General features: G+C 47.4%; 1 protein-coding gene across 2 annotated transcripts in view; it reads right to left on the bottom strand.

The window, feature by feature from the left end:
- The window catches only part of PRDM6 (PR/SET domain 6), a 98,351-nt gene that overhangs the window by 81,985 nt on the left and 1,734 nt on the right, over positions 1-14,632 (bottom strand). For both annotated transcript variants that reach the window (XM_025861011.2, XM_073878528.1), the window contains exon 3: positions 5,687-5,994. In XM_025861011.2, coding sequence (XP_025716796.1) covers positions 5,687-5,994 — 308 coding nt within the window. The remainder of the gene's footprint in view (positions 1-5,686; positions 5,995-14,632) is intronic.

Raw genomic sequence — 14,632 nt, 5'->3', positions numbered from 1 at the left:
TGGGGGGGTGCGAGTTTCTGATTTTAATTTCTTGACCTTATGTTTAAGTCAGTGTGGGAAAAAGTGGGGGGGGGGAATCATATGATGTCAGAGAATATGCAGTTGTGACAAGACATACTTATTTCCTTCACATGGACAAAATGCTATCAATAAGAGAAGCAATCTGTAAACAACAGATAAAATGAACTGACTAATGAGAAAAATAGTCCTGCAGATACAGAACACATCGCTCTTCATAAAGTATTTGCAACTGAAGGCCTGTCCTGTCACATGCCTACTTGGATTAAACCTCACTAGTGTGAGAATTTCCAAATGGCTGCTATCGATGTTTTTTTTGTTGTTGTTTTTAAAGCAGTATCACTTTTGGACTTGGAAAACCATGGGTGGCCCTGGGCAGGGTGAGACATAAACCCGTTACAAGAAGGACTTTCACGGGCCTCTGCCAAGCCAACTTGAAGCACTAAGTTTTGATTTTTAACACAATGCTGGAAATCATTCCAAGAGGCGGCAGATGGTTTTGCAGTTTATGTAAAATTACAAGATGTTCACACTCTATCAAATGGGCACCGCTATCACAGACATCCTCAAATGAAATGAGGCAAAGCTGAAGAGATATACCAGTTGTTACCCCGCAAATTGAAGGCATCATAGGAGCAGAACTACAGTTGATTCTTAAAGAGAAATCATTTGGAGTTCATGAAATGGACATATTCAAAACCACGCTGACAAGCAGTCTATTACATGAAATGATAAATTACTAGGAAGCACAATTTCTACTTCAATATAACTGGGAACAGCCACTTAATTCTATCCCCTTGTGCTTTGGTGAATCAGGCCCAATGAGCCGAAGTCTATAAAGCAAAACTATGGACTATGTAATTATAATACTATCACTGGAACAATTTTAAAATGATTTCCATCAAACTTTTAAGTGATTATAATTTTAAATGATTAATTTACATTATTTTTTCAACATCTAAATATATATACAAATGAGTAGAGTACTATACGAGGAATCGGGTGATGGTAAAAAACATAAGTAATGCATTTAAAATATGAAGCCAATTCATTTCCTTCAAGTACCAATTGCCGGTGATGGTTTTGAAATATAAACATTTAGCAACGTGTAATATATTTTTAATATTGGTTTCATCAATGTCTTTTGACCTAAGCTAAGTGGTAATGATGAAAAATCGACCATTTGCTTAAAAGCAAATCTCTTATTAAATCTAAAATATTATGGCATAAAATCAAACCACACACACACACACACACACACACACACACAAAAACCTGCCCCACATTATGTTATCCCCCTTGGTTTTCTGAAGAAAAATAATGAAGGTTTTCACATAGTGTAAATGAAAACGAGACACTCAAATTTACTGAGGCAAAGACAGATTCTATGAAATCAAAGCCCTTCCTATTACCTTGACTGTAATCCTAACAAGTCACTACATTATTTCAATTAGCAGCATAATTTTTCTAGGGTGAAAACAAGTGCGATTTATTTTGTCATTGTCACTAAAATTTCCTGTCAAATCAGACTCTGATTTGAAAGGCCTGGGTAATTCTGGCCTATCTTAAACTGTAACTTTATTTTAAATTTCCATATTTTATATCCAATAGAATTTTAAGTTTACACGATGTACATTCCTCAGGTCCAGTCATATTAAATTCTGATGTTAAGCAGAAAGGGGAAACCATGTGCAACTAGATTAATTTATCTCAAGGGAAAAAGGGCACATTAATAATTGAGAAAATGTTTTCATAAATGTTGAAATCAAACGTGCCTTTTCACGTCTTTATTAGAAAACACATTAGAACAAAATTATCTCACTCTCATCAATAAGACCTAATTGCTGAGAAAGACTATGTTTTCTTTGCAAAACATTCAGAAAGATTTTTCTCATTATGGCCAAATAGCTAGAAAATACCATGCATCCAAGTCTTGCTGGAATAAATGTATATAAGAAAAGCGAGTGATTGTTTAATCCATCCTGTCATGTTTTTGTCTTAAACTCTGTGAATTTATTATTTTTTGTAAAACACATTAAAATCGGATTCTAAAAGAAACTGACAAAAAAAAAAGACGAGTAATTTGGCTTTTAGTTTGTTAATCTCCTTAAATTACAAAAAAAATCACCTGGGTTTCTGGCTTTAAAAAAGAGAAAAAAGAAAAAGAAAAACTCTTAGAATTTCCCACGGATACCCCCAGAGAGCCAAAATATATTGAAGGTAATGGAATGATATTGAACTTTCTTTAAATTGCTATATTTTTAAGAACCAGGATTAGTACAAAGAAAATATTAACTAAAAGACGACAGCACACTGACAAAACAATCAAATAAGCTCTCCATGGCTGATGTATGTTAAATATTAAAAAGTCATTTTCTACAAAAGAAAATAGAGCTTTTAATGATTAAACAAAAGCAGGAACTAAGGTGAATCTGATTGCTTCTGTAATAAGCCTTCATGTGTATAATAAAGTACAGCCGTACTAAAAACAATGAACTGTAAACTGAAACAAAAATCCATCATCTACTTGGAAACAGTGACGGGAAAAGATTAGCAATCCATTTATTGTACTGAAATAAAGATAAGTAACGCCGGTAAGATCCGTCAGGCCCTGAGTATTGAACTCTAAATATAAAGACATTTCTTCATCAGCAAGTGACTTGAAAAAACGTGAGGAAGAGAGACAATGGTAATGATTCAACCGCTTTTAAGTTTTTAAAGATCTGCTTTATGTCGACCTGCTATTCTGGAAGATGTCTAAAAGAATGTGTTTTTTAAACAGGTAATTATTACGTGAGTCATTAAACAATTAGTGCCAAAAGTTCCCTAGATCTACTGTGTATTCCAATCACGGAATCTTTCCTAATAGGAAGAATATGATGATGACAATTTTTTCACAAGAGAATTCAGGTTTGAAAGCAAAGACTAACAGTTAAGGAACACTCTGACACTTAGAATCTCCTGTTATAAAGTGAACTAAATTCTAATCGTCACGTTTCATTAAAAAAAAATCTTAATGCTTAAACTTCAAAATAAACTCAGACTTCATAGCTTAAGAATAATCATACTAATAAAAACCTGACACCTATTAGAGTAAGTGTTTTTTCTTACAAATGGGCACTGACACTAAGTTACCTGGCCCCACTCTGTCACATTTTATAGGATCTCCCAGGAGACTGATACATTTTGCACAGCTGCAGTTTTAACATCCCCTCAATCCCCGAAATGTTTGCTTATTCTAACTGTTCTTACAGATGATAAAAATAAATAGATCATCAAAAACTAATGATGTAATGTGTGGTGATTAACATAACAATAAAAAATTATAAAAAATAAAAAAAATAAATAGATCATGTTCTGAATTCAGAAGGAGGGATCTGGAGATCATTCAAGCATGCCTATACCCAGCAAGCCTTCTTTCTAACACAGACCAACTCACGTACCTAAAACAACAGGTAAGACACACTTCCTATCCACTGAGGTATCAACATCGCTCAATTCCCTCTCTCCTCATTTCAACAGAATTTTAATTTAATCAAGTACGAGGAAAGGCACAAAAGGAAGGCTCCAGAGTTTTCAATATTAATATGTATCATTATAGTCTATATGTGTAGTGATCTCTGGCCAACATCCCAATCATATCCAAATCCTTTAAAACAAAACAAAGCAAAACAATGAACTATGGGTTTTTGTTTTTGTTTTCATGTTTATGGCTTTGTCCCCTGGCACTCTAAAAAATAGATGAATTCCAAACCTAGGGCATCAGAGGGCAAGATGACAGTGTTCAATTTTAACATTTGCAGATGGAGCAAATCTGTACCACTGAACAATTGCTTTACCATCTCCTCCGAAAAGGACTGGCAGACCTTTAACTGTAGTGTATCAGAGCTCCCAATAACACTACTGGAACATGAAAAGTGCCTGGAAGTGTTTTATAAACTTTAAACCGCACTGGAGGTTACAACTAATTAGTAAGAAACAAAAACCAACTGGGAAATATTTCAAAACCAGATGCTTTGATTATTTCCCACTTGTCAGTTTTTCCAATCCAAAAAGCTCTAACTTCTAACCTGGCTCTATGTACGGAGCCATTTTCTCCCGTCCTGTTTTCCTATAAAAAATTCTGTTTAAAAAAAAAAAGGTGACATAAATACGCCCAACATTTTCTCCCTCGCTCAAGAATCCTATGCTGAATGATTAAGAATGTGTCACTGTCTTTTCCAATTTAGGAGCGAAATGGAACCTGGGAGCCTGGGCACCGTGCCCCAGCAGATAACTGTGGGGTGCGCAGCCCATGGCTGCCATGTGGCCATCTTGGGCTTGAGGGCTGTAAGCTCATTCGCTTAGCTCCTCCCCCAACAGAGGAGGTTTTACCGGCACAGGCCCCAGCGCCCCCTGCCAACCCTCATGGAACGGCTGTGGAGACCAGGTTTGTTTTTCACAACACTATGTCTCCAGGGCCTAAGATAGTGCTGGCCAGAGTGCTCAGCAAAAATCTGAGTGGATTACTGAGTCCCACGAGTTTTAGTTAGTGGCTAGGAGGCAGCTCACAGCCTGCATGCCCATCCTGACAGGCCACGGAACCAAGTGGATGAGACAAGGTATGGTAGAAATGACCCATTAGTGGAGCCTTAAAGTCCATGCCAACTTGGCTGCTGGCTCTTCAGAGACTTTCTTTTCTGGCTACTTCTACTCCATTGTATTGCCTGGCCTCAATGAGATTTATATATGGCCCTAAGGATAAGACTTCTACCATCTTGTATTTCAGAAATCACTCCAAGGGTGAGAGGTGGCTAAAGCTGGTTGGGCGGGGGTGGGGGGGGGGGATTACTTATGGCTAAGAATCTGCCTCTTCAGAACTGGATCTCAATAATCAACCATAAAACTTTGGGAGAAATCTCAGATTAACATTTTTCAAATACATGGCTTATTTTTAAATAATAGCATGAGATAAGATTGTGCCACTAAAGTAATATCATTAACTGGGTGATATCAAAGTGCTCTGAGTTTTCCTATGTTTTGATTTTCTGTCTTGGGGAAGACTGCATGATTGTACTTTGCCAGAGAAGAAGCAGAATTTGTGATTTTTGATTCACGATGTAATCTGCTTACTTGGGACGCTCTGAAAGTTAAGAAACATGCCCCAGTCTCTCAAGTTCAGCGTTAAGAAAATTGTTTTCATCTGAGAAAAGGAGCCTGACCCTCTTCCTCCTGTTTATGTTTATGTTCCTTCTTGCCCAGTGCCCAAAACCATCCTGGAAGAGCTCAGAATGGGACACAAAATTCATCGAGCTCACACCCCACTGCCCCAGCCTCCTCTGCTCTATCACCTCGGCTAGCTTTTCTTTCTCTCAAGACCCAGGGAGACCAACAGTCAAATCCATCCCAGCAGGAACAGAGGCTTGCTAAGGGCATCCCATCTTCAGAAACCTGTAGGGCCTGTCTGCCTGGCTGGGTTGCTGCTGGGCCAGGCCAAAGCCTGCACCTCTTTACTGCAGGTGCTGCAGACACCTGGCATTTGCATGACCAGAGAAATCTCTCCTCCACTCCGCTCTGGAGAACAAGGGAGGCTCTCCCCAAAGCTGACCCCCCACCCCGCCAAGGGCCAGGCTCTTTGCCGGCCAAAGCTCCAAATGGTTGGCAAGGTGCTGGGCCGCGAGGGACTTACCTCCCAGAGATGCTGCGTGTTCCTCACGGCGCCGGCCTGCACCTTCTCCGGGGGCAGGAGTACGCCCTGGAAGGGCCCAATCCAGGTGCCCTGCTGGATCCTCTGCGCCGCACAGATGCCGTAGGCCAGGCCGGGCACGGTGCTGGTGCACAGGCACACCTCCCGTGGCAGGTCCCGAAGCCACTCGGGCAGCTCGGGCGGGGGCGCGGCGGCCGCGGTGCTGCTGGTGCCCACAAGCCGGCGCAGCGAGTGCAGTGGCCCGTGCATGGGACACTCACCGTTGCGGTTGTCCGCGCACATGTCGCAACCTGCCGGAGACAGGCGGGAGGGAGGGAAGGAAGAAGGTTAACTCGCCGCTCAAGGCGGCCCATCCTCAGTGGAGAAGAGCCCCGAGACAACTCGATCATCCCCTCCTGCGTAAGCCACCTGCCGGGGAGGGGACACCTTCAGGCCACCGAGGCCACTGGGAATGGGGGGGGAGAGGTAAATCTGCGCCTCTCCCTTGGAAATCGTCGCACCCAAATTGGCCTGGAAGGATCGAGCCCCCGGGCGCCCCATAAGCCTGGCGAGCTGGGGGTGGCCGGCGCGGCTGTCTCTGAAGAACCCCCGCCTGGCTTCTACTCCTTGAGGTGTGTGTCTCTCTCTCCCTCTTCCCTTCTTTCTCTAGTTTCCTCTGCCCCTCTTCCCTGTTCCTAGGAGTCCTCAGCTACCAGGTGTTTGCAGGTGTGTTGCTCACTGGGCCGGGAAAAGAGCCCCCAGCTCTTGCTCAGCCTTCTGTCTCGAGATATTCTACTTTGGTCCCCTGGTTATAGTTGGTTTACCTGTGTCTGCAATTCTAGAAGATCCTTCTAAAATCACCGGGGCAGGCGGGGGACCCTTCCAGCACAGAGCGCCCTCCCTACCCGCAGGAACCTACCCACCCGGGGTGCCCGGACCGGAGCGCCACACCGGCCTTGCCTCCCTGCCCGCCCCCCCCCCCCGTGGCACCGCAACCCCAGACACCGGCCTCTGAGGGCGCCCTGGTGCTGGGGTCCCTGACGGTGCCCGCTCTGGCCACTCCAGCCAGAGGGGTTCGGGTGGAGAAAGGGGGACTGTTCTGGCAGGTGTGGAGTGCCTGTGCTGGAGTGCAAGCTCTTCCCAGAAGCCAAAAAGGAATAAATCGCAAATTTAAGGATGGGGTAATGGTTCAGTGGAGAGGGCCCCAACTCCTGCCCAGACGGTGATCCCCAAGGCTGCATGTGATTCTCAGAGGAGTGTTGCGAACAAGGCTCCTGCTCCAACGTTCCCCAGAGGAGCCTGCAGCGCAAGGGGATCCTCACCCTCCCTCTGGGTCGGGTGGCTGTGGATGCCCTGGGTCCCTCACCTCGAACTGAATGGGAAAAGGCCAGGCGGCCGCGGGAAGCAGGGCCTGTGGCGACCGTGCTGTCGGATCGCAGCGCCCTCCGGGTTATTAATGGGCCTGGCGGAGCCGCGGTGTCTGCGCCCCGGCCCTGCAGACCTGCCTCAGGGAGGCAGCCTCGGCGCCCGCCCGCCAACACAACCCCACTTCCCCGGCCCAGCCTCCCAGGGGAGCGCCCCCCCCCAAAGCAACGGAGCCCTGTGGCACCGAGCATGACGGCAGGCGACTACAGACGGACTGACGGACGGTGGGAGCTGGGGCACCGGTGGATGCACCAGCGCTGGGCCGCCCTCAGAGCCTCCTAGCACCTGCACCTGGCTTTGGGCGCTGCCAGGCCTGGGGGCTCGCTCTAAGGGTGCCCCATCCTTGCTAAGACAGAGGAAAGTCTAGGTAACTTTTGGCAAAAGGAGTCACTGAGGAATCTTCAAGGAAGGAACTCCTAAGGCAACCCAGCCCTGGTGGGGGAACCCTGGTTTCGCCATTTATTTCATCTTTGCTCAGAGGAGGAGGGCTCCAGCTGGCCCTGCCTTCCCCCCAGTCCACTACTCCCCGCACTCCTCCCAAGAGAGCCCAGGAAATGGCAGGACCCTCTGACTGCAGCTTCTCGGAGGGGTCCCCAGGCCCTCCAAGTGAAAAGCGACAACCTGTTTCTACAGGTGGGGAAGTGCCCAAGCCTCTGGACCTCCACCACACAAAAGCCCCCTCTCCCAGTAACACCAACTGATGTAAATACTGCCTCAGGCTCTGCTTTTGATTGTGGGGCCTAGATGGAAAGTATTCCTACCCTTACCGTATGTCACCCCTTCTGGATCCGCTTCACACATCCTCTCAAGCTTCTGACTGTGAAAATGACAAGTTCAAGACAAAGGGGAGAAGGGAAAGAAAGATGATAGAAACTCATAGTCACCCAGTGCCTCCATTGTTCCAGACACCTCTCATGAATCAAATAATCACCACATCATGATCCCCATTTTGCAGATGAGGCAATTTGAGGCTTCACGGGCAACGTAACTAGTCCGAGGATCAGAAACTAGAAAGTGGTAGAGAAAGATTCACAGTCAGGTTTGCCTGACTTCAAAGCCTCCAAATCTAAAGATCTAGGGAGACTAATGAAAGCTGGGAGATTTTATACCCGCACTCATTATCAACAGAATTGCAGTATTTCACTGAAAGCACTATTCAGGGGCCACAAAAATTGCTCTAGCGTCAGTGAATTACAGAGCTTTCTGTATCTCTCTCCCATACTCTGGGGTTTGGGGCGGTTAAATGTATTCGAAAGTGAAGAGATGAGGTCCATAATTCTGAACGTTAGCGTCTGACCTCAGAGATGACCTTTCAGCGCACCTTAGCAAAAGCAGCTTAAAACAAACGACAGTAAGCAAAGGCAATATGCCCCGTAAAAATAAAAATCACATCACTCCAAGGAGCTGCTTAACCCACTTTCCCTTTCTGGTTGGCTCCACAAGGCCTAGGGTGAGAAGCAAGAGCATCTGGTATTCACTCCCTACCCGTCTGCACCAGAGATCCTGTCAACTTGCCACATCTCCACACCATGCACTATCAGCCCAACTACATCAGTAATAAAATAAGGAGGAAAAGTACCAACTCCAGCCACCACCCCCACAGACAGCAAACACACTCCCCATATTTGTTACGCAGGATGAAACCATGGCTAGCCCTTTCTCTAAGAAGTCCTCTAAAACTCTCGTCTGCCTGCTAAGTTTCAGTTGTCTCCAGCAGTGTTGAAAAACTGAAGTGACATTTTGCCGAAGAAAAAGCTGAATTTCTCCCACTATGTAGAAGAGTACCTGTGCCTGGAGTCCACAGCAGCAACGAAGGGAGGCCAATACACTTTAATTACATGAGTCTTAACTGATAAACCACCTCGTGCCTCTAGCAAAATATTCTGCTGGAGAAGTTGACCAATTACATCCAGATCCATGTTCTATCTTGATGTTTTTTAATACATGAAACCTCTGCCATTGAAAATAACTGGCCTCTGACTCTACGTCTCAGGGTCCCAGAGGAGCTTGAAGATGCTTAAAACAAGTAAGTTATTACTCAGGGGTTGAGAAAAGTGGCAGAGTTAGACAAACAAACTAACAGAGTGTTTTCTAGAGAGGGGCCATAAACACCTCCAAGAGAAGGTCCGAGGGAGAAGCTGGCTAGATGCACAAACTGCACCCCTCCAAAATGTATTCAACACGTACATTACGTACAGCATTCCACGCCCAGCAGTACATAACACAAGTCTATTTGTATTCATAAAGTGTAAGCAAATAAACGTTCTTAGATTATCCTAAAATCCGGGTAATTTTCTCTAAATCCATGATTTTTATCTGTAAAGTGTTTTCTGTATCTGTGAGAAATATCATCGGATTCTCCAAGCCAGATACTTTGGAATGCCAGTTCAGCATTAGGCGGTATGAGAGATCATGGTCCCTCCTCTATCCTGAGTAGATCTGTCCGTGCTCCTGTTTATGCGTCCCTGAATGAGAGAAGGAGGTATCACTAGGTTACAGACTTATTCACCTGACTTCGGAAGGCCAGGCCAAGTGTAACGAAGAGCAGAAGTCATATCCTTGTGCACTGTTTGAATATTTTTCCAAGTACATGCCCTACTTTTGCAATTGAAAACGGACCTATTTGAAGGTAAAGGGGGCAAAGCAGGCCACGGTTTTCTTTCTTGGTGTTTCATTTCGCGTTCTAGGAAAGGTGCAATTTAAAACGTTTCAGGCCTTTTTGGCTGTCTGGGGAGGCTGACGGACGCGTGTGGGCCCCGGAGGAGCCAGGGCCCGCGGGAAGCCCCCACCACACTAGACCTGGGCTCCCCGACGCCTCCCGGCCTCCTCCGCCTGCCCTCACTCATCCTCTGGAAGGGAAACCGAGGAGCAGCTGAGAAGCCTGCCTCTCCGCCGGGGCGGCAGTAACAGCTAAGCTATAAATCCTCCCCGACCGCTAGGGAGGTCGCGGCCCCCAGTCCCGCAGGCCGAGCCCGGCGGGACGGGCGGCTATCGATCCCGGCCGGCGAGGCGCCCGGGGAGTGCCGCCTGCTGGCAACGGCGTGCGCGCTCCGAGCGCGGGCGCGGGGTGGCCGGGGTCCCGAGACGGGGTCGGGGTCGGGGTTGGAGGGGGGGGCAGAGCGCCGCGGCCCGAGCCTCCCACACTGGGGTGCACGCCCCCGGGCCTCCAGCCGACACTCAGCCCTCGCGAGCCAGCCGCTAGACTGCATGGGGCGGAAGGCCAGGCCCAGGCCCGCCGGAGGCCCCGCACCCAAGTCTGAACCTTGAAGGCCTCGGCCCCTGCCTGCTGCGCCTCCCCAACCCCACCCCGCTGGGGTCTTTCAGACTCCCCGGAGAGGCTTCGGAGGCATGTCCAGAAGGCGAGGCAGGCTAGCCCGGCCACTGGGAAAGGGAGCCGACCGTGGGCGCGCGGAACCTTGTGGAGGACTCTCTCTTAGGGGAGTTTAAAGCTCCCCGCGAATCGCACACGCGCTGGGCTTCCCCCGCTCCTCCCGGCTGCCGGCTTGGACCAGGAGCGGGAGACAAAAGGGGAGGGAAAGAAAGGGGGGCCGCAATGTGGATTTTGTGTGTCTTCCGATGACTGTATTAATAAATTAAATGGGAGCGCCAGGGTGTGCGGGCGAGAGAATATTGCGCCGAGATCAACCTGGCCGGCCCCTGCCCCTGCGAGGCCGCCATATACAATGCGAAGATGATGAATAGGGGGGCGAGGAAATCGAAGCGGGCCCGGGCTGGCTCCACTCTCTCATACAAAACTATAGGGCAATTAATTGTGGCTTGTCCCCTCATCCTTCATCTCCTGGTGGCACATATCGATGGAGATTACTGCTGATGGACCATTTTATCACCTTAAATAAACAGTCGCCACCTCTTCTAACCTCGATCTAATATATGGCTCTATGTTCAGTTTCAGGGCGCTAGATAACGAATGATGTAAAATAGCTAAATCATGTGTGTTACGGGATGGGGCTGGGCCTGCACACAAAAAGAGAGAAAAGAGAAAAAGAAAAATAGAACAACACAAAAGCCCACACACTGACTCCGCGAGCCTCCCTCCCACCAGACACCAGGTCTGAAATCTAAGTCGCTGGCGGCTGACAGCGGGGACGCTGGGCGGGAGGAGCGGAGCCTGGGCCTCGGTGGCAGGAAGACCCCACTGCGGGGTTGCTGGGCTCGGGAGCTCCCGGAAACAGGACCTGCGTTTCCCAACGGGGTGGGAGGAGACTGGGGAAGGTCAGAAAACACTCACCCTCCTTTTAGCGCTCGCTCTAACTGCTCAACTGGACAAACCCCAGATCTCCTCCTCTCCCACAGCCCCTCTCCCCAGTCTTCGGAAAGGGTGGCGCTACCAGTAGAAAAGCCTCGCTCCAACTCCCACACCTGAGCACCTGCCAGTGCTGTTCCCAGCACTGTTCCTTGCGCGGCAGGGTTCCCCCAAAACGGAAGGAGGCAGAGACCTCCCGCTGGGGAAGTTGCAAAGCGTCCGGATTCCACGTGGAGAGACCACCCCCCCTCCCAGAGGACTTAGCTGCCAACCCCCTCCCAGATATCCAAAAGGAACACCTTCCCTGAAAGGTCTTAAAAGGTAATGGGGCCGGCCCCGAAACACTGCCCGGTATCATTGGTACAAACACCAGGGGCGCCCTGTGGCCGCCTTTCGCTACCTTCCAGGAAGAGTGACAGGGTCTCAAGTGAGGCACCAGCTCCCAGAGGCCGAGAAGGGGCTGCCGCGGAGGAGCCTGACGTAATCAATGGCTTTAGGCAACCAGCAGCAAATGTGTGCGGCCAGTAACACAAGACGCGGAAGAAAGGCCCCATCCTCCGTTTCTGTTACAAACCGCCCACCGGTGTTAGGGAGGTGAGAAGAGGCAAATAAGCATTCAGAGAGTCAGAGGAAAGTGTACTTCAATGGTGGAATAAATGAACCCACACAGATAAGAGAAATATATTGGAAGAGGTCACCCTGCCCCGCATATACAGTGTTTGCTGTTTTTAAGTCTTTTGGTGTGAAAGAAAGCTACAGGACCCTCCGCTTTGCCTTCACTGTGGCCTTTGCCAAAGGATGCCAATAAAGTTTCAAGGTGCAGCGGGTGTTAATGATTCACACGTGTTACCGGGTTGTTGCTCCCAAGCAAAGAGGGACTCTTCTAAAGGGAAAACAAGTAAGGGGGTCCCTTTCTTTGCCTTGTAAGAGAAAAAGAAAATGACTCAACACCCTTTTAAATACAAAGTAATAAAATGAAGCAATGCTGACTGGTCACTGCACAGAACGCTTTTACAGGGAGGTGGCAAGAACCTAAAAGAAAAGTAGGAAAATGTGTGCAGGGGGTAAAAATTAATAGATGCTTCCCGTCTGGGCAGCCTCCCACCCCACCCCACGCCACCCCTACCGGCATACAACCTGGGAATGGGGAGCAGCTCTGGTGTTCACCACCTTTCAAGTAACAGACCAACTCCCCCCACCCAGGGGGGACCAAAAGTTTCCCGCCCTTTGCATTTCTGTTTTGTTTTGACCACCTCATTAGATTAAACCCAATCACGTCTCACTCCATCTTTGCAAAACACATCCCAAGGTTTCCAATGAGTATGTGCTCTGGCCCAGAGAAGTTTCTGGAAGGATGGCAGGCCCGGCTGGCCAGCATTACACAAAGCTACCTCAGCTTTCCATTTTCTTTCTCAAAGGCCCTTTAATTAGGCAACAACGTGAAGTGCAACCTCTAATAAGACAATCTGCCTTTCTTTGCCTTCTGTGGTCTCCCCTGCCCTTTGCACAGGGAAGCAGTCCAGTTGACTCAAAAGGAGATACCAGAAGATTAACACAATGGGAATAATTTAAATAAATCATAATTCATTTCCTCCGGCCAGAGGAAAACGTTACCTGGATGATAAGCTGGCTCGAGAGCCACATACTAATTAGCAATCTATCCCAATTCTTTCTCAGATTAATCTAGGTTTTCCTCTGGTGAAAATGCACTGAACCTCAAGACTGCATTGTGAACAAGAGCTCAGGGCACAGCCAGGGCTTTGGGGTGCTGCTGCTGGCAACTTTTCCAACACTCATTTAATTCAGAAGAGAAACTGCAAGTTTGATGAGGCACTCTCAGCCCACAGTGCCTATATATCACTTGGCACTGAGAACTGTCTTTTCCAAAGCATTTCTTGCCTTTTTAATTCACATTTTTTTAAGAACTGTTTTTGAAAACCACACACGCAAGAAATTCAGGAGGAAGAGAAGTTTTTTTTTTTAAATCCATTAGGACAACATAATTTTATCAAATTTTCTAAAGCTCCGAAATACAAACCTCTTCTTAACGGCAAGGCAAATTCGAGGTGAAACCCTCATTTTAAACCAGTACTTTACCCTCAAATTCTGGAGAGGAAAAAGGTAAATACAACTGCTCTTTTTTGTTAGTAATAATTATCTCCATCAGAAAAACGATCCCCACCCCTTATGAAAAGACTGAAATACCGCCATCACTAGGCTTGTGTCTAGTGTTTTCTAATCAAAGTAATGACACTGGGAGTCCTTTAGCTAAAACCTGTAGTTATTTTGCTTTTACAACGAATTAAGAAGTTCATGGAGCGGTAGACATTCTGCAAGAAGGGGCTTATTCAAAATAGAATGATTATACATGTTTATCATCAACTTTTCCTCCTGCAGAAACCAAACGAAGGAATGAGCCGAGAAGAGCCAAGTGAGCGCTGATCTTTCAAATCCTCTGTTGCTTTCAAACCTGACTCTCCTCACTTTTAATATTCTCTCCAGAGATCTCTGGAAGTATACGGAGCACTTGCACCAACGCCTTAGGTGTAAACATACCATAACTTCTGATATTACCCAAAAGAACTGGGTAGCCAGCAATACACATTCCTGGTCTTCATTTAGCCTTTTGTCGCAAGACCTCAAAAGGGAGCTTGTCCTTGTGAGAAGCCTTTTAAACTCTGAATAGAGGAATCGAAGCTAGAAGAGACCTTCTGGCTGTAAGTAGGCATTTCCCTAATTTTTAAATTAGGCATTTGCCATTTACTCGGCAACAAGCAGAGTACTCTGCTAATACTTAAAAAAACTACTGTCACAATCATTAAAAAACAAGTAAAGCAACAAGCGTGCCTACGGTAGGACTGCGAACGTTTCCACGATCAAGGGTGCACGGAGAACGCGGGATCCGCAGGGAACGACCCTACCCTGCAGTGGGAAACGTTTTCTCATTAAGCAGTTGGCAATTTTTCTTTTCCTCCTTTTCTAAATAAATAGAAGACCTAAGAATAATGCCTGCCTGTAGGGAGAGAGCGACCCAGTGTCGTCCAAAATTCCTACTCCAGCGAGGCCCGGTCAGCCCGCAGCTCTCGGCCCGTCCCCTGACAACCCCGCGGCCCGAAAACGAGCCGGTGTAGTTAACTCCAGAGGTCAGGCAGGGAGGAGAAGGAGACACAAGCCCTGGAGCTCACGCTCCCCAGAAACGCTGAGGGTCCCTCCCGAGTCCCACTGAGGCCAGGCCAAGCCCCCAGCGTGCGCGGCTAGTA

This window comes from Callorhinus ursinus, unplaced genomic scaffold, assembly GCF_003265705.2.
Source record: "Callorhinus ursinus isolate GAN/ISIS: 27379988/994484 unplaced genomic scaffold, GSC_fseal_2.0 scaffold30, whole genome shotgun sequence".
Taxonomy (NCBI): Eukaryota; Metazoa; Chordata; class Mammalia; order Carnivora; family Otariidae; genus Callorhinus; species Callorhinus ursinus.
This window is presented reverse-complemented; position numbering and strand designations above follow the sequence as displayed.